The sequence below is a fragment of the Panthera tigris genome, chromosome A1 (assembly GCF_018350195.1).
Source record: "Panthera tigris isolate Pti1 chromosome A1, P.tigris_Pti1_mat1.1, whole genome shotgun sequence".
Classification (NCBI taxonomy): Eukaryota; Metazoa; Chordata; class Mammalia; order Carnivora; family Felidae; genus Panthera; species Panthera tigris.
The window spans coordinates 69,475,429-69,497,998 of record NC_056660.1 but is presented as its reverse complement, the minus strand read 5'-3'; the positions used below and the strand labels follow the sequence as shown (position 1 = coordinate 69,497,998).

The 22,570-nt window shown below is 42.2% G+C and overlaps 1 protein-coding gene across 15 annotated transcripts in view; it reads left to right on the top strand.

Annotated features, from left to right (window-relative positions):
- The window catches only part of DOCK9 (dedicator of cytokinesis 9), a 332,962-nt gene that overhangs the window by 213,774 nt on the left and 96,618 nt on the right, over positions 1 to 22,570 (top strand). For all 15 annotated transcript variants that reach the window (XR_006215038.1, XR_006215044.1, XR_006215032.1 and 12 more), the window contains exons 30-37: positions 413 to 524; positions 3,833 to 4,011; positions 4,255 to 4,368; positions 6,254 to 6,374; positions 12,079 to 12,212; positions 14,232 to 14,346; positions 19,698 to 19,764; positions 21,614 to 21,661. Coding sequence is in view for 12 of the 15 variants with exons in the window: in XM_042979621.1 (XP_042835555.1) it covers positions 413 to 524; positions 3,833 to 4,011; positions 4,255 to 4,368; positions 6,254 to 6,374; positions 12,079 to 12,212; positions 14,232 to 14,346; positions 19,698 to 19,764; positions 21,614 to 21,661 (890 nt within the window). In the remaining 3 variants the exon portion in view is untranslated. The remainder of the gene's footprint in view (positions 1 to 412; positions 525 to 3,832; positions 4,012 to 4,254; positions 4,369 to 6,253; positions 6,375 to 12,078; positions 12,213 to 14,231; positions 14,347 to 19,697; positions 19,765 to 21,613; positions 21,662 to 22,570) is intronic.

Below are 22,570 nucleotides of genomic sequence, written 5' to 3'. Positions count from 1 at the left end.
AAAATTAAAAGTATAAGGGTTGGAAATCATAGTTTACTTAACAAGGTAATGGAAGTAAGCACATAGACTTTATCTGTCTCTTCCCTAGTGTGTCTATTTTAAAGCTCTGCCTTACTCATTTTTTAATGGTGTTAAGTCTGTGTCTATAATTATAAGCTGCCTGAAATCCTTTTTGAAGTAGGAGAAGCATAAAGAATAAATGTCCTAAGAGTCAGTTGAGGACATTGTTTAATGAAATACATTCCCAGTTTTCAAACAAATCCCTACAGCCGTTTTAAAATCTGTAACATAGCATAGAACATGCGGTTTTAAGAGGGTCATGAAGCTAAAGACTGGGTGTATGATTTCTAACAGGTTTTTAGGGTGCTGTGTATTCGGTGAGGTATTTATCTTTGACCATTGTTTCCTGCAGACTCTCTTTGAATACAAGTTTGAATTTCTCCGTGTGGTGTGCAATCACGAACACTATATACCTTTGAATCTCCCCATGCCATTCGGAAAAGGCAGGATCCAAAGATACCAAGGTAATCTATCTCTACATACATTAATCTGAGTCTTTTCACAAAAAGAGCCATTCATTTTTAATAAGAAAAGAGAATGGACTCAAATGTGACCTTGGAATTTTCTAATTTTTTTTTTATTGATGAGTTCATTTTTTTCTTGTTAAATTTCCATTAAAACAAAAAAAAAAACTATTGGTAAAGTGTTGTGTGGGAACTTACTCGCCAGCAAACTTACTAGACTGCAGGTCATGTCGGTGAGGCCCTATTTCGCTGAAAAATTCCTTTGCTTAAATAAAAATCCATTTTACTTAACTGTAGTTTATTTTTTGATTTGTTTCACTTTTCCTTTTTTCTTATGAATTAGCTTTTCTTTCACCAACTGTGGAGTCAAATGACACTCCTGTAGGTAGGTGTGGGTGTGACCGCTTGCTTTCTTGCATTTTCCTCCTTCAAAAGAAAGAGAATGCAAGTCATTGCCGAGATGCTTACGTATGCTCTCCGTTTCGGCGGTTCCCATATGCTATTTGGATTAGTTCTCAAATTCACGATAAACCAGTGGATTTACTCTCACCGCGGCTAAGATATTGCTGTAACACCCCCGGGGTGGGCATCTGGGTTTTTGCTCCTGGGGTCCCTAGGTCCTCTAGGATACCTCTTTAAGAAGTCATACAAACAAAAAGCCCTGCTTTACTCCAGAAATGTCCTGTTCCGCCATTTTCATAGTCCTTGTCCGTAGTGGTGGCAGGGACCTGAATCAGGAGCCACATGGCTTGTCACATGCGTTTTACGTTTGCATGTTGAGTCTTTAACTGTCGTGTATCTTCTTAAAGTTCGAAGAGAGGAAACTCATCGAGATTTCTTTGTCTTCACTAAGCCAAACGAAAATAATTAGTCTGTCAAGTCTGTCAAGTGGTATTACTGAGTTTAGTGTCTTGTGTGTGCTGGGGATGACTTATGCTAAAAGGGAGAAAAAGCAGAAGGATGTCCCCAAACTATTAATGACACCTAAATCAACGGCCTCGGGAACTCAGAAACACACAAAAGCATTCGTTCCGACACATAAATGTCTTTCCCCAAGACAGACTTGGACTGCCTTTTAAGGAGCAAGCAGGGGGATCGGGGCCCTGGTGTGGGCATTCATGCATTCAACAAATATTTAGCTGGCACCAAGTGTGGCTAGGGTACCCATGACTTTGGGATGCAGTCATGGACTAGGGGGATGAAAATGCCTGACTGTTTTACCGAAGTGAAATATGTGGCATGTTAGTGATGAGCGCTAAGGAGAGAAAACTAAACCAAGGAGGGGGGGAGGGTATGAAATGGGCAGGGGGCATCTGAGAGAGGGTGACCAGGAAAAGCCTCACTGCGAAGGTGACTTTGAGGTGATAATTGGCAGAAAGCTGGGTGAGGCGGGGGTGAGCATCCTGGGTCAAGGGTCAGGTGCCCAGCAGACTCAGACAAGCTCTTAGTAGATTGTCAGAGTATTTGGGACCAAGAGGGGCTACCCTGGCAGGTGGATGTGGGTCACCTACAGATAATATACCTTATGACACTGATAGGAGTCCATGTTTTGAGCATTCTCCTTCCTTTCCCTTCTCACCTGTTTCCCCCTTCTCTGTACACATGCACACACACATATGCAGTTAAACCCACAGCTTTCTCCTAAGGGTTTTATGTGAATTCAAGCTATGAACTGTCATTTGAGTAAACAGAGCTTAAAACAGTCGTAAACAGTGGACATGATTATTCTGGAAAGATGGATACTTTTTCCCTGGCCTTCTGCATAGGACTTGGGTCGGTATTTTGGATAGGAAGTAACTAATAATGGAATCAAAGTCAAAGAAGGGGTCTATAGATTTTCCTCTAATAATGGATTCAATATAAGAATTGAGATTCTAGCTACAGCTTACTGAAAGGTGTATTTCAACTTGAGAGTGATGTGTAGTCGCTTTTTAAAAATTTTTTTTTATTTTAATGTTTATTTTTAAGAGAGAGAGACAGAGTGAGCAGGGGAGGGGCAGAAAGAGAGGGAGACACAGAATCTGAAGCAGGCTCCAGGCTCTGAGCTGTCAGCACAGAGCCCGATGCGGGGCTCGAACTCATGGACTGTGAGATCATGACTTAAGCCACCCAACCGACTGAGCCCCCAGGTGCCCCTGAGTTGCTTTTATTTACCCTCCTTCAGTAGATTTCACATTTCCTTCTATTTGTTCTCCATAAGAGATACCAGTTTTATCACTTAGCTTGCTGATGAGTTACTAGGTAGCTTGGTGCTTTGTGTATTTCAGTTTTAGCTTATATTAGTTTTTTAAACTTACTTATAGAGGTATAGAAGTACTGAGTAAATTTTTAAAAATTCTATGTTAAGGAAGTTCTTCATTCAGTTATAGCAGAATAAATAGGTTATATGCTAACATGTTCTTTTTAAACACATCGGGTTTTAATGAGAGCATATAGGCTTTAATGACCGGAAAATGGATTGATGAACTCAAGTAGTAAAGAACAAATATTTTTTTTTTTTTTTTAATATATGAAATTTACTGTCAAATTGGTTTCCATACAACACCCAGTGCTCATCCCAAAAGGTGCCCTCCTCAATACCCATCACCCACCCTGCCCTCCCTCCCACCCCCCATCAACCCTCAGTTTGTTCTCAGTTTTTAACAGTCTCTTATGCTTAAGAACAAATATTTTAATAGACTATGTGTATTTATTCTTTCTTTAGTGACATGTTTGCTAGGTACAAATTACTTCTCCATAATGTCAGTTAGACAATAACTTTATTTTCTATTTCACATCGATAACCAAATTTCATTTGTAGTATAACATGTTGTGTATTCCAAAAATTAGTACTAAAACTATTCACTAACTTAATATTTATGCAAGATGTAACATCTTCTAAAATCAAAGTCCAGTACAATTATCTGTATTTAAATTTTGTTTAAGAGTTTGATGTGATAACTAGAGCAGTATGTTTTTTTTTAAAGTTAATTTATCTTTGAGAGGGAGGGAGAGACAGAGGGTAAGTAGGGGAGGGACAGAGAGAGAGGGAGATAGAGAATACGAAACAGTCTCCTGGCTCTGAGCTGTCAGCACAGAGACCGACCGGGGCTCGATCTCACAAACTGTGAGATCATGACCTGAGCCACCCAGGAGCCCCAGGAATTAGAGCAGTATTTTAGATAATCAACCTTTTCCCAAGTGAAGTTAAGTTTAATCATCTGTTGACACACAGGGTGGGCTAAATGCAGAGGGTGGGTTTGGCTTCTGTTTTATTCAAAGTGCATTATAGCCTCTGGAACTAAAGCAGTTTCTGTCCCTCATTTCAGATCTCCAGCTTGACTACTCATTAACAGACGAGTTCTGTAGAAACCACTTCTTGGTGGGGCTGTTGCTGAGGGAGGTGGGGACCGCCCTCCAAGAGTTTAGGGAGGTCCGACTGATTGCCATCAGCGTGCTCAAGAACCTGCTGATAAAGCATTCTTTTGATGACAGATATGCTTCGAGGGTGAGTGGACCCCAGTGGAAGGAAATATGGATTGGTAAATGTCCTTCATTTTAAGTATTACAGAGAAAGTAACCAATTAGAAAATTAGCGGTAACCTCACTAAGACTTTTCGCTGTTTACACAGTAAAATCTAATAGTCTTCATAGCAAGGATCCGAATACAGGAGGTGGCCAGTGCCAGCTTGGTCCATCGTGAAATTCTCAGAGCCTTGGGGTAAACTTGCACTGTGTGCCTTTGTTTCAGAGCCATCAAGCAAGGATAGCCACTCTCTACCTGCCTCTGTTTGGTCTGCTAATCGAGAACGTGCAGCGGATCAACGTGAGGGATGTGTCACCCTTCCCCGTGAACCCCGGCAGTGTACGTAAGCACATACATCTAGGTACAGTCTGCATTCATCCCTGTGGCTGCCCTAACCAAGTCACACGAACTGGGTGGCCAAAAACAACAGAATTTCATTCTTTCACAGTCAGGAGGCCAGAAGTCTGAAATCAAGGTATCCGCAGGATTGGTCCCTTCTGGAGGCTCCGTGTGAAACGTCTGTTCCATGCCTCTCTCACAGCTTCTGGTGGTTGCCCCAAATCCTTGCGTTCTTTGGCTTGTGGCCACGTTGTTACAGTCTCAGCCTCTGCCTTCACAGGGCCTCCCCGCTGGCGTGTATCTGGGTCTCTGATGGCCTCTTCTTTTCTCATAAGAACACAGTGATTGGATGTAGGCCTCCTAATCCAGGATGACTTCATTTTACCTTCCATCGTCATCACATCTACAAACAAGGTCACATTCCGAGGTTCTGGGCGGGTATGAATTTGCAGGGGACACATCCATTCTTTTTTTTTTTTTTTCCTCCACCCAAACCATAATAGTCCATAGTACTCTTGTTTAATTGCATTTCTGGCTAAGATGGAGCCAGTCTATTAACCTTCAACTGTTAGGTTGAAAATCATTATTCAAACCATGCTTTCCTGCTGGACCATATCTTGTAAGATATAAGGACCTTCACTGTGTATTCAACAAAAATTTATGGGTAGAGGAGGTTAAAAGAAAAAAGCATAGTTCTAACCTGTGTACTATGAGAGCTCAGTGCTAGTAGCCCTAAATCTGATGGTAACATGCCAACAAGTCGTGGAAAAGCCACGTCTTGGGGCTAGAGTTTCTCAGTGTCTGTAAAACTAGAAAGTCAGACTAGATGTTAGGGAGGCCAACCTGAGTGATACAAGGCCCCACCTCCAAGAACAGGCATCTTAATTTATATTATCCTCATGCAGTCATTGGAAGATGTATTGGAAATTAAGTTGATTGAAGGATGATCCCAGAGATGATCTCAAAATGTTTGGGTTGGGGACTGTCTACCATTCATTTGCACACATACACCAGTGCAGCGATCTTCTTTTCGCTTTTATTCTGGACCCGTGAACTGGCTCAGGTGTTAGTCTTGCCACTTTGTGATTATGGCATACCCTGGGGGAATTGTCGTGTGTGTTTCTGTCCCTTTCCCCCCCCACTGCTGCACCGTCCCACTTTTTATACTGTCTGTCCTCTTCTGGACACATCTCCTAAATCAAGGCATGCTGAGATACCCCGTATATGTAGAATGGGTTCTGTAGTTCCAAAGGGCACTGTCCTTAAATAAAATGCCCCGCACTAATCTCACGCTGTATGTACAACATTGTATTCACACGTGCATCCTCTGAACCTGTCTGCTTTTCTGATCTGGATAAGTCACTCAGGGTATAATGCTATCTCTCTGTACTGCTTCAAACCTGAGAAAATCAGTAAAATCCCTTTTATCACATGACTTCAAAATTAACATAATTCGTCCACTGACTGGGAGTTCACACGAAGCTGCAAGCTTGCAGAGCTTTCCAGTGCTGCTCATTTGGGAGGATTTCCCATGTTCCAGTTAGACGGGGCATGTGAGGCTTTTTTCCCTGAGGAAGTAACATTCCACAACAATCTAAAGAAATGTTGGGCATCAGAGGTCTGGAAAGGGAACGTGCTAGACATTTGGGGGAAACAAATAGTGACTTTATGGGCCGAGGCTGCGCTGTCCCCAGTTTCGTGCCTGGTCTGCTGCCTCTGCCAACCTCCTCCCTCCGCTGCACGCCGGTGCACCTGCTTCTCCCACGCAGCGTGTCCGTCTCGGCCACGTGTCCCCTGCTGGCATGTGCCTTCACACTTCCAAGAGCAGCCAACGACTCTTCTAACGTCGTCTTCAACTATTTCTTTTCCCTCTCCCCTTGGGCAGACTCTGAAGGAGGAATCGCTTCCGCTGCCAGCTGCGAACCCGCTGGTGACTCCGCAGAAGCCTGGGATCGCTCTGGACAACAGCCTGCACAAGGACCTGTTCGGCGCCATCTCTGGCATCGGTAACGTTTCGTGCTCTGTTTGCTTCTCCCTGGTCTCATTCTGAAAGCGCCTTCATCCTGCAGTGTGGGAGCCACTCCAACTTTCAAATTAGAACCTTAAAGTCTGAGTTTCTCCCTTGAATGTTCTTCTTCTGGTTTTAATATTTAATGAATGAAACCCCTCAACTCTACACTGAAATACAGACCCTCCAAATTCTCCTGCACTGCAGATTCAGTATACTTAATCACATATCTGTGCTGTTTGCTTTTTGTTTTTGTTAATGCTTAAGTTATCATTTAAAACTTTCAGGGGCACCTGGGTGGCTCAGTCAGTTAAGGATCCGACTCTTGGTATTTGGCTCAGGTCATGATCTCCTGGTTTTGTGGGTTCGAGCCCCGTATGGGGCTCTGTTCTGGCAGCACTGGAGCCTGCTTGGGATTTTCTCTTTCTCTTTCTCTCTGCTGCCTACCCGCCCCCCCCCACCCCAACTCCCACTGTCTCTGTCTCAAAAAAAACCCCAAAAAACAAAAACTTAAAACTTTCAAATTGGATTATGTTTCTAGAAAAGGAGGATCTTTGCAGATTTTGGGGGGGTGGTGGTGCTGTGGGTAGGATTTATTTGTGGTGATAGTGATTTTGATGAACTATGATAGAATAATTACTGAGGAGATAGTGGTCTCTGGTGAGAATGCAGTTCTAAAATCAGTTTTCTAAAATCGTTTCTAGAAGATTATTTTCTCTCTGACATATTGTAAGAGCCATTCCCATGGAGAAGAAAGCAGCTGGGATAGATCGAGATTCAAACTGAGTAGTTCTGTGTAAGAAAATACCTGAGAAATGTACTTATTTTTTTTATTTATTCATTGTATACGTTGTTTTCTTTTTTATATATAGTTTTTTAAATTTTTATTATTTTTTTTTATAATTTACATCCAAATTAGCATATAGTGCAACAGGGATTTCAGGAGTAGATTCCTTCGTGCCCCTTACCCATTCAGCCCATCCCCCCTCCCACAACCCCTCCAGTAATCCTCAGTTTGTTCTCCATATATATGTCTCTTATGTTTTGTCCCCCTCCCTGTTTTTATATTATTTTTGCTTCCCCTCCCTTATGTTCTTCTGTTTTGTCCCTGAGAAATGTACTTATTAAAACTCTGACTAACTGAGCACCTGCACCAGCCCCTTCCTAAAGATAATGTTACGAAACATAGATGTGTCTTCGTACCATTGTCACGGATAATCACTTTATTCCGTCTTCATTTCTCTCTTTCACTATGCTTTGAATAAATAAAGCATCCTGCCGTGACCAGTACTGGGAACACCCAGGAAAGGAATTAACTCACAGGACAGAATAAAGGGCAGTCCTCTCAGCAAATTAATTTTCAGGAGTGTAGTTCATTCTAAATTTATGTCTTTACCTTTTGTGTTGCTCTTTTTTTTAAAAAAAAAAAAAGTTTATTTATTTTGAGAGAGAGAGAGAAGGGGAGGGGCAGAGAGAGAGGGAGAGAGAGAATCCGAGCAGGCCCGGTGCTGTCAGCGCAGAGCCCGACTCGGGGCTCAATCCCGTGAACCTCGAGATCATGACCTGAGCTGAAATCAAGAGTCATTCAACTGACTGAGCCACCCAGGTGCCCTTGTGTTTGATGTGAAGATGCTGTTTCATGTAGATGATGAAACTGAGCAGAACATAAAGTCAGAAACCCCACACCATGCCCAGATTTATCCTACAGTACCCAACCCTTAATCTTATTTATGCTTATGTATGTATTTTTAATTTTTTTAATGTTTATTTTATTTTTGAGACAGAGACACAGAGAGCGAGCAGGGGAGGGGCAGAGAGAGAGAGGGAGACACAGAATCTGAAGCAGGCTCCAGGCTCTGAGCTGTCAGCACAGAGTCCAACGTGGGGCTCGAACTCACAAACTGTAAGATCATGACCTGAGCTGACGTCAGGCGTTTAACCGACTGAGCCACTCAGGCGCCCTATATTTTTCATAGTTATAGTTGTCTCATTAGGTGTCATAAAGATTAAATGAGTTAATTCATGCAGAATGCTCAGATTAGAGACTGGCATGTGATGTTTGCACTTGCCTCGCTCCTGGGGCCTTCACTCTGTCTTCTTCGCCCTGTTCTGCCCACACACCCAGCCACTGCTTCAGGAGCGGGAAAGGGTCTTTCCTGGGAAGATTTGGTCTGCAAGAGTTCACAGCACTGGCTTTAAAGTCACACAGAGGCGGTTTTGAATCCATACTCTGTCATGTACTAATTGCCCTGGGCACTGTGTCTCTCCTCTTCACCATCAGTATCCACATCAACAGAGTCACGGCGAGGGGTGGGAAGCTCATAGATGTGCACAGTGCTCAGCATGGTGACACTCGGTGTTGTCATCTGCCTGCATTATAACAAACACATTTCTTCAATGTCATGCACGCTTTGGGATATACTCTCAGTAGCCAGTTTCAGGACTCTTAGGGCCCAGGAATGTGTTGAAATCTTACCTCCTTGACCAGTACTCTCTAGGATTCAAGACTTTATGGAAATGACCAAACTCGAATGAAGTGACGCTTTGACTCTGCATTTATTCTCCAATTCCGCATTCACCTTGTTAGGGTGTGGGATGTCCTGAGAATGTAAAAATGAGCCATTGGGTATCATTAGCAAGACTCAAATGGCATTAATGACCTTCAGTTGCTCTGTGTTCATGATGAAGTTGTGAAAAGTATTTGAGACTAATTTAATCCCTTTCTCTTTCTTAAATTTAAAGATCTGAATCCACTTTTCATAGCAATTCACCATAACAGACTTACTTATACTCAAGCTTCATGTCTATTACCCCCATCTTTAAATACTTAAATCTTTGTTCCTTATAGGAATGCCTTCCAGAAAAGCCCCCACCTTCGAACTGAGTTTGCTAATTGTTTTCTGGTAGCTTGAGCAACTCTTCTTTTATTCTTCAAGGAGTTTCCAGTTAACTTTAGTCCTAGTACCTATCCTTTGAGAGCAGACTTTCTCCTTACATCTCTATTTAGTAGAAATCCTTGAGAAAGCACCTTCCGCAGTTGTTTTTAAATGCCTTTGGAATGTGGTGCGTGAAGATTTCTAGAACGGATTCATTGCCTGGATGAAAATTGCTCTGAGATTACATTTGCTTTAAATGGTACACATTCTCTGGGTGCCTGGGTGGCTCAGTCAGTTGAGCATCTGACCTGATTTTGGCTCAGGTCATGATCTCATGGTTGTGCGATCAAGTCCCTTGTCAGATTCTGCACTGGGCGTGGAGTCTGCTTGAGATTCTGTCTCTCCCTTTGCCCCTCCCCCACTTGCACACTCTCTAAAAAAATTAAAATTTTAAAAATAAAATAAAAGACACGCCTCTTAGACTCAGGGTTTCTTTTTCCATCTACTCAGTGTTTTGCACTGGGCTGTCTGTACAAAGAAGACAGAGGTGAATTAAACTTTCCATTTCACTTACATGTTGTTTAAGATTTTTAAAGGTTATGCACTGGACTGAGATATTAAACACACACACATGCACACACACACACACACACACACACGCACACACACACACAATGGGAACATAGTTCTACTAAGCATGCTGATTTTGATTTATTGCATTTCCATCTGTTTGCCTTAGATTAGGACTCCGTTTCTGGAACTGATCCTAAAACTCTGGGAATTTAGAGTCTAATTTTGCTTTACTGAGGACCTCTTTCTCATGATCATTATGTTCTACATTAAATATGAAGCCTGGTTATATTAGGAGGACTATAATTAAAATTCAGTCATAATGTGTGTTTTATCTCTAAGTATAGAAAAAGGCTCTAGATTTTTCATAGATTTTTGCCTTTTCCCCATGACAGTCAATCACACAGCTTCTGCTCTGGGATGGGGCAGCGGGGGGCCAATGGTTTACATATTCCAGCCATCACTTGCATGTTCCAATTCCCCTGGCTCTTTTCTTAATTTTAATATGCTGAGTCAGTTTCAGGGATGGCCGTAGTGTCAGGTGAAGGGCGGGATTAACTTAGAAGCAGCTCATTCGGCAGCTCATTTGCATCTGGAAATCTGAAAACCCCGGCCTGTTCCTAGCGTTAGGGAACGGCATCTTCAGCCTGGGTGTGGGAGGCTGTGCTCGCTCATGCAGTGTGCACAACCAGCCAGGCCGTTTGGGTTCAGCACGAATGTGGAAGTTTGACAGTCGTTTTAAATTATGTGAGTGAGGTACTTAAATCTTATCTAAGCAGGAAGTCCATCCATTACTTTTAAAAATTCCATAGTAATGAGGTGTAGGGGCTGATTTCTGCCTTCAAATGCTATTTTTTCACGGATCTCACAAATTTTACTTCTAAGTTAAATTTCATTTCTGCTCGTAACTGTTGCAGAGATTCCCAACCATTCTCAGTTTGCAGCATGCTTACCGTCACAGTGAGTTTTCTATGGAGTCCCCAGGCCAGAATGAAACACCCAGCAGTTCTGTTGATAAGGTGCTTACAGCCAAAAAAACCTAAAAAGGTTTTTTTTTTTAATGTTTATTTATTTATTTTGAGAGAGGACATGAGCTGGGAGGGGCAGAGTAAGGGAAAGAGCGAGAGTCCCAAACAGGCTCCACACTGTCAGCACCGAGTCCTGTGCAGGACTCGATCTCACAAACTGTGAGATCATGATGTGAGCCAAAACCAAGAGTCAGATGCTTAACTGACTGAGCCACTCAGGTGCCCCAAAATAACCTAATAAGTTCTCATATCTGGACAACTTAGTAGGCATTTGAAAAATACATCAATTTAAAGGAAAATCATTTTAATTTTAATAACCACACCACAGCCATTACCAATGGGATGTGTATGCCTGGTAGGCACTGGCCAGCTTCTCAGCTGGAATCAGACTGCTCACCACCATCTTCACGTTCCTGGTCCACAGTGATTTTTCACCCAGTACTTGCTTTTAATCACAGCAGCCGCCAAATACCTAGCTTCACAAAGACACGACATCATCGGAAGGAATGTAGCATGATCTAACATGGAAACTACAGTTTAGCAGATGTCATGTATCACTGTGTTTTTCTTGAAAATGTAAAATATCCCCAGACACCCCTCTGAGTTTCTTAGGTCACCTTAGCACACAGTTTGAATACTGTGGTTTTATTGAATTGGTTTAGTTTTTCGATTTGATAGTTGCAGGTGGATTTGCCTTTTTAATATATATATATTTTGAGCCTTTATCTCATTCTGAAACCGCGTATGCTCCTTTAGCCTGAAGAAATCAGAGGTGGCTTCTCACAAGCCATGAACTGATGGTTCCGTCTGAGCGTTTCAGATGATGGTCTGGTTCTTTCTTTATTTTTTTTAAATTTTTTTTAATGTTTATTTATTTTTGAGACAGAGAGAGACACAGCATAAGCAGGGAAGGGTAGAGAGAGAGGGAGACACAGAATGTGAAGCAGCCTCCAGACTCCTAGCTGTCAGCACAGAGCCCAATGCAGGGCTCGAACTCACGAACCGTGAGATCATGACCTGAGCCAAAGTCGGACGCTTAACCGACTGAGCCACCCAGGCGCCCCATGGTCTGGTTCTTTAAAGGTGAGGTAGTTGAATGCAGTGCTTGAGCCAGCTTCCTAACAGAAGAAACAAGGGCCATAAAAGCAATTTCCCTTAAAGTTCAGCACTTAACTTTATTTTGTTCTGTCTCACCATATCTTTGGTCTTGGCTTAAATTTCCCTTTAGCTTCTCCATATACGACGTCAACTCCAAACATCAATAGTGTGAGAAATGCTGATTCGAGAGGATCCCTCATAAGCACAGATTCGGGGAACAGCCTTCCAGAAAGGAATAGTGAGAAAAGCAATTCCCTGGATAAGGTAATTTCTTGTCATCTAACTTAAATATTTCTTAAAACTAATGGATTTAGCACAAAGTAAACCTTGCTTCGTGTTCTAGTGTTCAATAAGTGTGACTTTTTTTTTTTAAGTCCATTAACCTGGAGTAGATGATCAGAGTATTATCTAAGGATGGAGCCCATTTCCTGAAACCCCAATTCCTGTTTCCAGGAGTTCAGATGAGGGCAGTGTTTATAGTGGAGGACCTTGAGCAAATAGTTTTGGCAGGTTGGACAGGTAGGGAGATCAAAATGCCACTCATTTAAAATGCCCATGGCCTGTGAGAGAATACCATTTATACACAGTTTTCCATACAAATGAGTATTGAGTCCAAAGCCAGCTCCAGAAAAGTTAATTCATCATATAGGTGATTCAGGGGTAAGGCTTTATTGAAAACCGTCTCACACTGGTACCCCCAACACAACGCTTCCTCCTCGTATTTAACTTTTTTTTCTTGAAATAACAAGGGTCAAGCTATTTGGAACTTTGTGGGAATGAATAAAGCTTGACTTTAAACCCGGGACAATGGTAGATTGGTTTTGCCTTCGCCACCGTTTTCCTGAGTTATTTCAAGTTCTAGGCAAGCGCACCACTAAACAGGTGAACCACTTAGGGATGTACTTCTAGCTCTCAGGCATGTGGAAAATCAGGGTTGTAACCATACCTCTACTTCTGTGGCTGGCATTGACACGATTATCCTCCAGTGCCATTCTGTAGAGACACCAGCATTTCAGTGTGCGTCATGACATACTGACCTTCTCCCTTGACCATGACTTGCCTTCACGTGTAGAGTGAGAAGCTGCTCAGGAGGCATTCCGCTTGCATCATACGCAGTGCTGGAGAGGAGGAAGAGAGCTGCCAGTCAGCCAGGAAAAACCGGGTCACTGTGGATTTTTCCCTTCTAACGATTCCACCTTTGCCAGAGAAAACTCTGCATGCCGCTCCTTCCCTCCCACTGCAAGAAGTCCTGGGTTCTCCTCGTGGCCCTGACGAAGTGGGTGGGCGAGACGATGCACCCGCACGACACTTTTGCCACTAACTGCACCTGTGTTTCTTCCTATAATAGAAATACTCACACGTGTGTGGTTAGTTAAGCCCATTTATCGTTATTTTTTTTCAATTGCCCCCCAATGCCTTGAATGAAAGATATTTTTAATTGATCTTTCTGCTTTGGTATTTGGCAAAAAAAAATAATAATAAAATCCTGATTTCGATTGGAAATGTAACTTTGAAGATTTTAAAATCTCCTGTGTTTTTATCAGGAGATGAGATTCTTGTTCTTTTTTTTTTTTTTTTTTTTTTTAACGTGAACCTGCTGTCTGGTGGCAAAACTGCTCTCACCCTGTGCCCTGTGTGTTTGGAAGTTTGCGGTGTTGGGCTAAGCTGGTGAGGGGATGATCTCATCAATTTAGGGTCTTTGGCCACACTCTGCTGAGCTGTCCCTATTTGGCCCTATTGGGTACCTGCCTATCGCTTTTCCCCAAGGGTGCCCCACGTTGTCAGCTGAATGCCAGTGACTCAGCACCAGGCTTTCGTGGCTGGTACACAGGAGCAGGATAGATTTTATTTGCTCCTTCAGCCACTGGCGTTCTCCTGAGGATATGGTTCCCAACCATATCCTGCAGTGTCTTCTGAAGCATCATTTCTGTGTCTGATCCTAGTATGCATACTTTCTGCATGAGATTGTACTTGGCATTTCAGACTAAGCTGGTAGCCACAACTATAGTTACCCAGTTTGAAAAGTCCGCGCCTTCTGGCTTGTCTCTTAGGAAAGTATGTGAAAGGAGACGAGTCAGAGCTCCTATGCACCAGCACCTGTGTGTGTATTTGGTGAAGGTGTGCCTGTAGTTTGTTGACAAAGTAGTCATACCTTCCAATTTGTGTGATTTGACTCAGTTCTAAGAATCTTTCTCTTTCAAGGGAGAAAAATGAACCTAGTTTTGTTTTCCCTGTAATGAAGTATAAAAAAATCACCTGTCCTTCCTTTTTTTTTTTTTTTAGCACCAGCAAGGTGGCGCTTTGGGAAATTCTGTGGTTCGCTGTGACAAACTTGACCAGTCTGAGATTAAGAGCCTGCTGATGTGTTTCCTCTACATCTTAAAAAGCATGTCTGATGGTAGGTTAAAAGAAGGATGTCAGTTTTACTTTCTTCGTGTAGTATTTAGTTTAATTTTTAAAACTTGTAATCGCTTGAAAGGATATAAGGATTTAAAAGGCTTTTCTTCCATGTTTGAAATACATGTTAATTTACTAAATGTAGTAGAAATATAAGTCTTAATTTGGAAAAAGATTTTTACTAATTGTTCTAGAAAGTGAGTTCTAAAATGTGCATGGGCCATTTAAAAATATTTTTTATTAAACTCAGACGTACCATCTTAAATTAAATGAGACAGAAGCAGATAAATGAGGTAGCTTTTGATTTTTTTTTTTTTTAATTTTATTTGTCCAAACAAACGTACTGGCAACTTGCATAACTTTCTAGTCAGGCTCTTGAATTGGAATATGTAGTATTGGGGGATCTAAGCATCAATTCCATTTAGAGAGTGTGTGACATTCCTGGCTTTAACTGGAAGTGAGATGTGAGTTTTTCTTTTTCTAGTGGAAATAGTAGTATCATAGTAGATTAAGTTTTTTTTTTTTAAGTTTAGTTATTTATTTTTGGAGAGAGCACACATGTGCATGGGTCAAGGAAGGGCAGGGAGATGGAGAGAGAGAGAATCCTAAGAAGGCTCTGTGCTGTCAGTGGGCTTGAATTCATGAACTGTGAGATCATGACCTGGGCTCAAATCAAGAGTCGAGGGGCACCTGGGTGGCTCAGTCAGTTAAGCATCTGACTTCAGCTCCGGTCATGATCTCACAGTTTTTGAGTTCAACCTGACAGTTCAGAGCCTGGAGGCTGTGTCTCCCTCTCCTCCTGACTGAGCTGCCCAGCCACCCCAGTAGGTTAAGTTTCTGAAGGCTTTGACAACCATATTTTTTTTAATAGAATAAAGTTTTAAATATCTGTGATAGACATTTCAACTCTGGTTTTGTCATACAAGCAATCACATGAAATCATGTCATGGTACAAGGTCACATTTCTTAACTTGTTCAAAAATCTTATCCTACTTTCCCTGCAACATATCAGAAAGTTTACTGTGAAGCATATTGAGTGAGCAAAGTCTTTTGAAAACAAAATGTTGAAGGCATCTCGTGCTGCCTGTGTGTGGTGGCAGTAGGTATGGGCATTAAACACCCAGGGGAAGACATTTCTGCCTAAAAAATAGTATTACTTTGGGGCGCATGGGTGGCTCAGTCGGTTAAGTGGCCGACTTCGGCTCAGGTCATGATCTCGCGGTCTGTGGGTTCGAGCCCCACGTCGGGCTCTGTGCTGACAGCACAGAGCCTGGAGCCTGTTTCAGATTCTGTGTCTCCCTCTCTCTGACCCTCCCCTGTTCATGCTCTGTCTCTCCCTGTCTCAAAAATAAATAAAACGTTAAAAAAAATTTAAAAAAAAATAGTATTACTTTTATATCAAGCTTCCATTTCCATAGCATTAACAGCCTGACCTTAGTACTCAGATGTTAGGAACAGCATACTGTCCTTAAAGTGCTTCAGGACTGGACTGTTTTATTTTTCCATCACCTTTATTTTAAAATAGCTTTAAATAAACAACAGACAAGATTTTCCTTGAGTGATGACCAAATAGCAAAGCACTGGGCACTTACTCTGATATTTGAGCTATAAAATTGAAATTCTTCCCTTAATATCAAAAGTCCTGAACTTTACATCATGGTGGTGAGTGAATCTTATTAGCCAGCCTTGTAATTCTGTTTTTTCCTTTGCTGAAAATTTTCTTTAAAACATTTCAAGTTTCAAATAATAAATATGATATATAACCAGAACGGAACTACTTTTTAAAACTAGAGTATCCAAAATTTTGCATCCAAGTGAAAGTTTTCCTTTAAAGTCAGCACTTTGGAAGGCCATGTGCATACTTGAAAAATGCAACCGTCTCTTCAAAAACAGTTTTAGAGCATCTTTTCTAAAAAATTACCTTCAACTTATCAATTTCTTTCCTTTTATAATTTGAACGTTTGTGTGTGTCCTGTTTAAAAAATCCTCATCTACCCCCAGAGTTATGAAGATATTCTTCTACATTTTCTTTAAAAGTGGTTATTTTATTTAAACTTTCACATTGAAATCTTAGTGTCTACCTGGACTTGATTCTTGTGTATGGTATGGGGTGGGGGAGAAATTGCCTTTGGAGTATTCTGCCAGACAGACAACCACAGTCAACTGTGTAACTCTATCTATAGCTACTCTTTTCCTTATTCCACATTCAAGGAGCACCTTCTATATGTTGGGCCCTTCCCTCCTTCATAGAGGTTAGTTGTCCTCCCCCCTTTCCTTGGCCAGTAGCCTCAGCCTCAGCCTCAGCCAATAGCCAAAAGGAAAGGCAGCTTGGTGCCTCTTGGCTAGCCAGCCAGTTTTGTCTGATATGTGCTGGGGTTACCAAAAATGTCTGCAGGTTGACCCTGAGAGCCACCCTCCCCCTCCTCCCATGTTCACTTGGCTCTTTGGGTTCTCACCACATGAGGATGGTCAACCTCAAGTAACCAGACTCTGTCCCTCTGGAATCTAAACTCAGAATCCCTGAACCAACCTACTCATTTTACTTGTCTAGTAGACTAAACATGGCTTTTTTAAAAATTAATTTTATTTATTTAAGTAATCTCTGTATCCAGCATGGTGCTTGAACTCAAGCCCCTGAGATCAAGAGTCACATACTCCTTCGACTGAGCCAGCCCAGGCACCCCTTAACGTGGCTTTTAAAATTAGGTGTACTTGGGGCACCTGGATGGCTCAGTTGGTTGAGCGTTCAACTCTTGATTTTGGCTTAGGTCACGATCTCATGGTTTGTGGGATCAAGCCCTATGTCAGACTACAGACAACGTGAAGCCAGCTTGGGATTCTCTGCCCCTCCCCTGCTTGCACCCTCTGTCTCGTTCTCAAAATAGATAAATAAACATTTTAAAAAAACCATGAAAATCAGGTATACTTGATTTAAATCCCCATCCCACCATGATTCTTCAAGTTGGTAATTGGGAGAATTACTTGACTTCTCTAAGCCTTCATTAGTTTATCTATAAATTGGAATTCTTCCTCTGGCCATGGTGAGAATTCAGATTTGATAGGTATGCAATCATGAGACCACCCAGGAGAGAGCCCGCAAGAGAACAGAGTCGCAATATATATATATATATCTATCTCCCATGGCTTCCCCTGCCTGTCACCATTCTAGACAAGTGTGGAGTAAAAAGTCTGCGGCCATGCACCTTCAGGAGCCATCAGCATCTTTGCAGACATGCTCTCTCTCACCTCAGGACCCAAGACTCACTGGCTTTTTTTCCTGAGAGAAATCTCTTCACCAATTTCCCAACCGAGACAAAATATAAGAAAGAAGCAAAAGTGTTTGGGGCTCCTGGGTGGCTTAGTCGGTTAAGTTTCTGACTTTGACTCAGATCTTGATCTCACAGTTTGTGAGTTCAGGTGCCATGTCAGGCTCTCTGCTGTCCACACAGAGCCCAGAGCCTGCTTCAGATCCTTTCATCCCCTCCTCTTTCTCTCCCCTTCCCCCACTCATGTTCTTGCACTCTCTCTCTCAAAAATAAACAGTAAAAAAAAGAATGCAAACGTGTTTAACTATCCAATGATAACACTCTTTGTGCAATGCTAAAAAGCTAAGGGTCATACACAGAGAATGCTTCCTATAAATATATTTATAGGATTTGCCTTCACTAAAAATATGCCAGGTCATCTTGATGCAGAGCAGGTATGAGTGTGACTTCTTAATTGAGAGGATACTGAATCATCATGCTGAGAAACAGGAAATTGCATTTTTTGGATGCATGCATTGCATGTTTGGAAAACTATTTGGCAATATCTGTCAAAATTTTAAATGCACATAACATTTGACATGGCTGTTTCACTTCTAGAATATTTGTCCTATGGATGTAGTTGGACAAGTATGCAAACATCCATGTAAAAGGATGTTCTTCAAACCATAATATAAGGTGGCAAAAGATTAGGGAGAAAAAAACAAATATCTATCAGTAAGGGACTGGCTAACTCAATCACAGTGCTTTCTTGGAGAGGAATATGATGCAACTTGGAAAAGATTGGAATTGATCTAGACTATGTTGTTGAATTAAAACCCAAAGGAGAAACAGTGTGTGCAGCATGTATGCCTCCATTTCTGCATGTATGTGCTAGGAAGAGGGTACTGAAGTACATACAAGAATTTTCAACAGATTCCTTACTGGAGAGAGATTGTGTAGTAAGCAAAGAGAGAGGCTAACTTGAGATTATATGCCTACTTGTATTCTTTGAAAGTTCTGGTCCATTTAAGAGCACATTATATATAACTTAAATGTGTACTATAGAGGAAACTGGGTGGCTGAGTCGTTTGAACATCCAACTCTTGATTTTAGCTCAGGTCGTGATCCCAGCGTTGTGGGATCAAGCCCTGTGTCAGGCTCAGTGTGGAGCCTGCTTAAAACTTTCTCTCTCTCTCTGCCCCTCTCCCTCACTCGTGCTCTCTCTCTCAAATGAAAAAAAAAGGGATGTGAGGGTTATCTGGCTGTGACATCTGTCACCCCATTGATCGCCAGGATTGATTTGGCCAATCTGGCTGGCTAGGTGGGTGTCCCCTTCTCCCTCCCTGCTCCATGTGTGTCCCTCCCAAAGCTGTGCGCTTGGTCAAAGAGGATGACCCTCCCTGACAGAGGAGGACCATTCTTGGGTCAAAGGTATATGATAGCTGTGCTTCCCTGCTGGAACCTCCAGACAAGCTCTCAAGGTCTATTTGTGGGAGAATGTAGGAGAGTCCAGCTTCCAAGACTCCAGACACATCCAAATGAGGTGCTGCACATGGCAGCCAACCTTTGGGGAAAAAAAAAAATAATAAAAAAAAAAAAATATACACACACACACACACACACACACACACGTGTGTGTGTGTGTGTGTGTGTGTGTGTACTATATGGTGCTGAGTGATGCAGGATGAGGTTAAAGTTCAGTTATTTTTTTTAAGTTTTTATTTATTTATTTTGAGAGAGACTGATAGCACAAGTGGGGGCAGGGCAGAGAGAGAGGGTGAGAAAGAATCCCAAGCAGGTTCCACACTGTCAGCACAGAGCCCAGTGCGGGAATCGAACTCAGGAAACCGTGAGATCATGACCTGAGCTGAAACCAAGAGTCAGACACTTAACCGACTGAGGCACCCAGGTGCTCCCACATGTAGCTTCTTTAAATTGAATGTGCATGTTGTATATGTTACCGGTATAGATGGGTCACTGTGGTTTGTTCTTTGATTAGCTGTAAAAGCAGGAGGGTTTGGGGGTTTATGCTCCAAAATCTTTTCACCGTCCCCTAATGCATGTAATACACATTGTGATTCTGACCAAATTAATGTTTATCTTCTAGATGCTTTGTTTACGTATTGGAACAAGGCTTCAACATCTGAACTTATGGATTTTTTTACAATATCTGAGTGAGTAGTTTCGTTTTCCTCATTGATTTTTTTTTAATCTTTATTTTTCCTGGCTGATTAAGAGGTTGTGAGCAATACGATGTAGTTGAACCTGGAATGCTGTATACTCACACTTAGTTTTGAGCTCTTTCTCCTGGACCCGACCCCAGCACTTGCTCTCAGGAGCACATGACTCAGTGGGCAGTGACCAAACCTGAATTATTAGAGATATTGTTGTTACAGATGAGAGCTAACTGTGTGTATAAGCCATTTTAATAAGATAGCACAATTTATTAGCCGAATTGGGTGGATGCTACATTTCTAAATTGAATCTAATTTAGCTCAAGCAGTTGTGAAAATTGAGACAGAAAAATAACTATGATTTTGAAATATAAGTGAAATCTCACATTTTATCTATATTATCTCATTTTATCTCTTTAATTTACATTTCTGATTTCCTTTAAACTCTACTTTAAAAAACACAGATTCACAGTCCCTTGTCCAAATGATTTTCCAAATCCAGAATTTATTAGATTTTTAGAAAATGTACATATACAGCATATTCTGTAACACCCCAGCGGGGTCTCAGACAGCACCCCACAATTAAACACATTATTGCTTCTGCAGTAAAAAAACTGTTTCTGCAGTACAATGATTGTTCACAATAATGGGGTAAGTTATAACTATAAGTAGCTTTAGATCTTTTTAGTTGGGGTCATGATTTTGCTGCAAATGTATTTGCATAAACTCAGGTGGAAACCTATGGTGTTCAGAACTTTGTGCCTTTTGGATTGTGGCCTTGGTTCATAGTCTCGTGATTGTTCTCTCTGCTGAGTTAAAGGTGGGAGAGACAGATGGGATTCAGCACCAGAAGAACTTACTGGACATTATTGTGGCTGCTTGTTATTAAATACATGATTTTTAAAACTGTCAGTGTTGTGGATATACTACAACAAACCAAAAAACTGGATACTGGGTGTCTGTAAGGGACTAGTCCATTTACAAAAGCCAAAAGAGGGAGCTCCTTACTCAGAGGACAAATACGCAGTTTAGAAGAGTGCACCAGTGTCTAGGTTTTCCATCCTGATTTCTTTTTTTTTTTTTTTTAATTTTTTTCAATGTTTATTTATTTTTGAGAGAGACAGATACAGAGACAGAGCATGAGCGGGGGAGGGGCAGAGAGAGAGGGAGACACAGAATCCGAAGCAGGCTCCAGGCTCCAAGCTGTCAGCACAGAGCCTGATGTAGGGCGTGAACCCATGAAGTGAGAGATCATGACCTGAGCCGAAGTCAGACGCTTAAGTGACTGAGCCCCCCCCAGGCGCCCCTCCGTTGTGATTTCTATGGCAAACTGCCTGAGTCAGCGTCCAGACCCTGAGTCTGTGGACAGCCCTGTTGGTCCCAGACTCTCTGTGGCTCTGACCATGCAGCACAGTACCGACAGCAGCACAACAAGGGTAGGTTAGTAACCGTCTCTGGGCGAGAGGGACCTTCCTGAGAATTTCTGAGCCCCAGAAGCAAGAGGCTAGTGGTAGGTGTAAGAGTTTAGTAAATGTTCTTGTTGATGGGTTTTTTTTTTTAATTCTTTTTTAGATGTTTTTATTTATTTTTGAAGGAGAGACAGAGCATGAGCTGGGGAGGAACAGAGAGAGAGGGAGACATAGAATTTGAAGCAGACTCCAGGCTCTAAGCTGTCAGCACAGAGCCCGATGCGGGGCTCGAACTCACGAGCTGTGAGATCATGACCTGAGCTGAAGTCAGATGCTTAACTGACTGAGCCACCCAGGCGCCCCTGATGGGTTTAACTAAAACAACATATTGACGACAGTTATTTTCCCGTTTTCCTAATAATCTTTCATCCCGTCTGCAGAGTCTGCTTGCACCAGTTCCAGTACATGGGGAAGCGATACATAGCCAGGTACTGTGGGGGTTTGGTCTGAACTGTGTATCATTCTCCGTGTCACTTGGATCTGAATGTGTGGGAATCGTCATCTGTGATGATTGGCAGTTGGAATTCTCATAAACAGCCGTGATGTCTTTGGATTGCTGCCATCAAATCTGGTAGCATCTTCCGCCTACATTCCCACACTCCTTCTGTCTCATTTTGCCTCATGCACATCTCTTGGAAGGATTTCCCTTCATGGCCTGCTGCTGCTCTCGTACACTTCCTTCCAAGTTCTACCCCCCACCCCCGCCATGTTCTCTTCCTTCCATGTCCCCTTTCTCTTCTCCCAGCCCCTCCTGGTGTGTCTCCTTGCTCTTTTCTTCTTCTTCAGTGGTTTCCCTTTCCCTGTTTGACTTTCAAAGGTCATTTTTTACCATTCCTTCTCCCGACTACAAAGATGTTAATTTCTCATATAACCACTCCCTTTTTTAAAAATTTTATTAAATGCTTATTCTTTTATTTGGAGAGAGAGAGACAGACAGAGTGCAAGCAGGGGAGGGGCAGAGAGAGAGGGAGACACAGAATCGGAAGCAGGCTCCAGGCTCCGAGCTGTCAGCACAGAGCCCAACGCGGGGCTCAAACTCATGAACCACAAGATCATGACCTAAACCGAAGTCAGACACTTACGTGACTGAGCCACCCAGGTGCGCCCCACCTTTTTTTCTTAATGAAAGAGTGTTTTCAGTCCATCTCAGATTTGTTTAGACTTCCACAAAAACCATCTCTAAAATTTTTTTCTCCAACTAAGCTGACCATGCTCTACTGTTGTCCGGCCGGGGCTTTTTGCTGAGTATCATACATCCTCATTGCCCTGCCCCACACCATACTCTCAGATCCATCCTGAACTCGAGGAGAGCTGGAAACTCTGCTCAGGGACAGCCA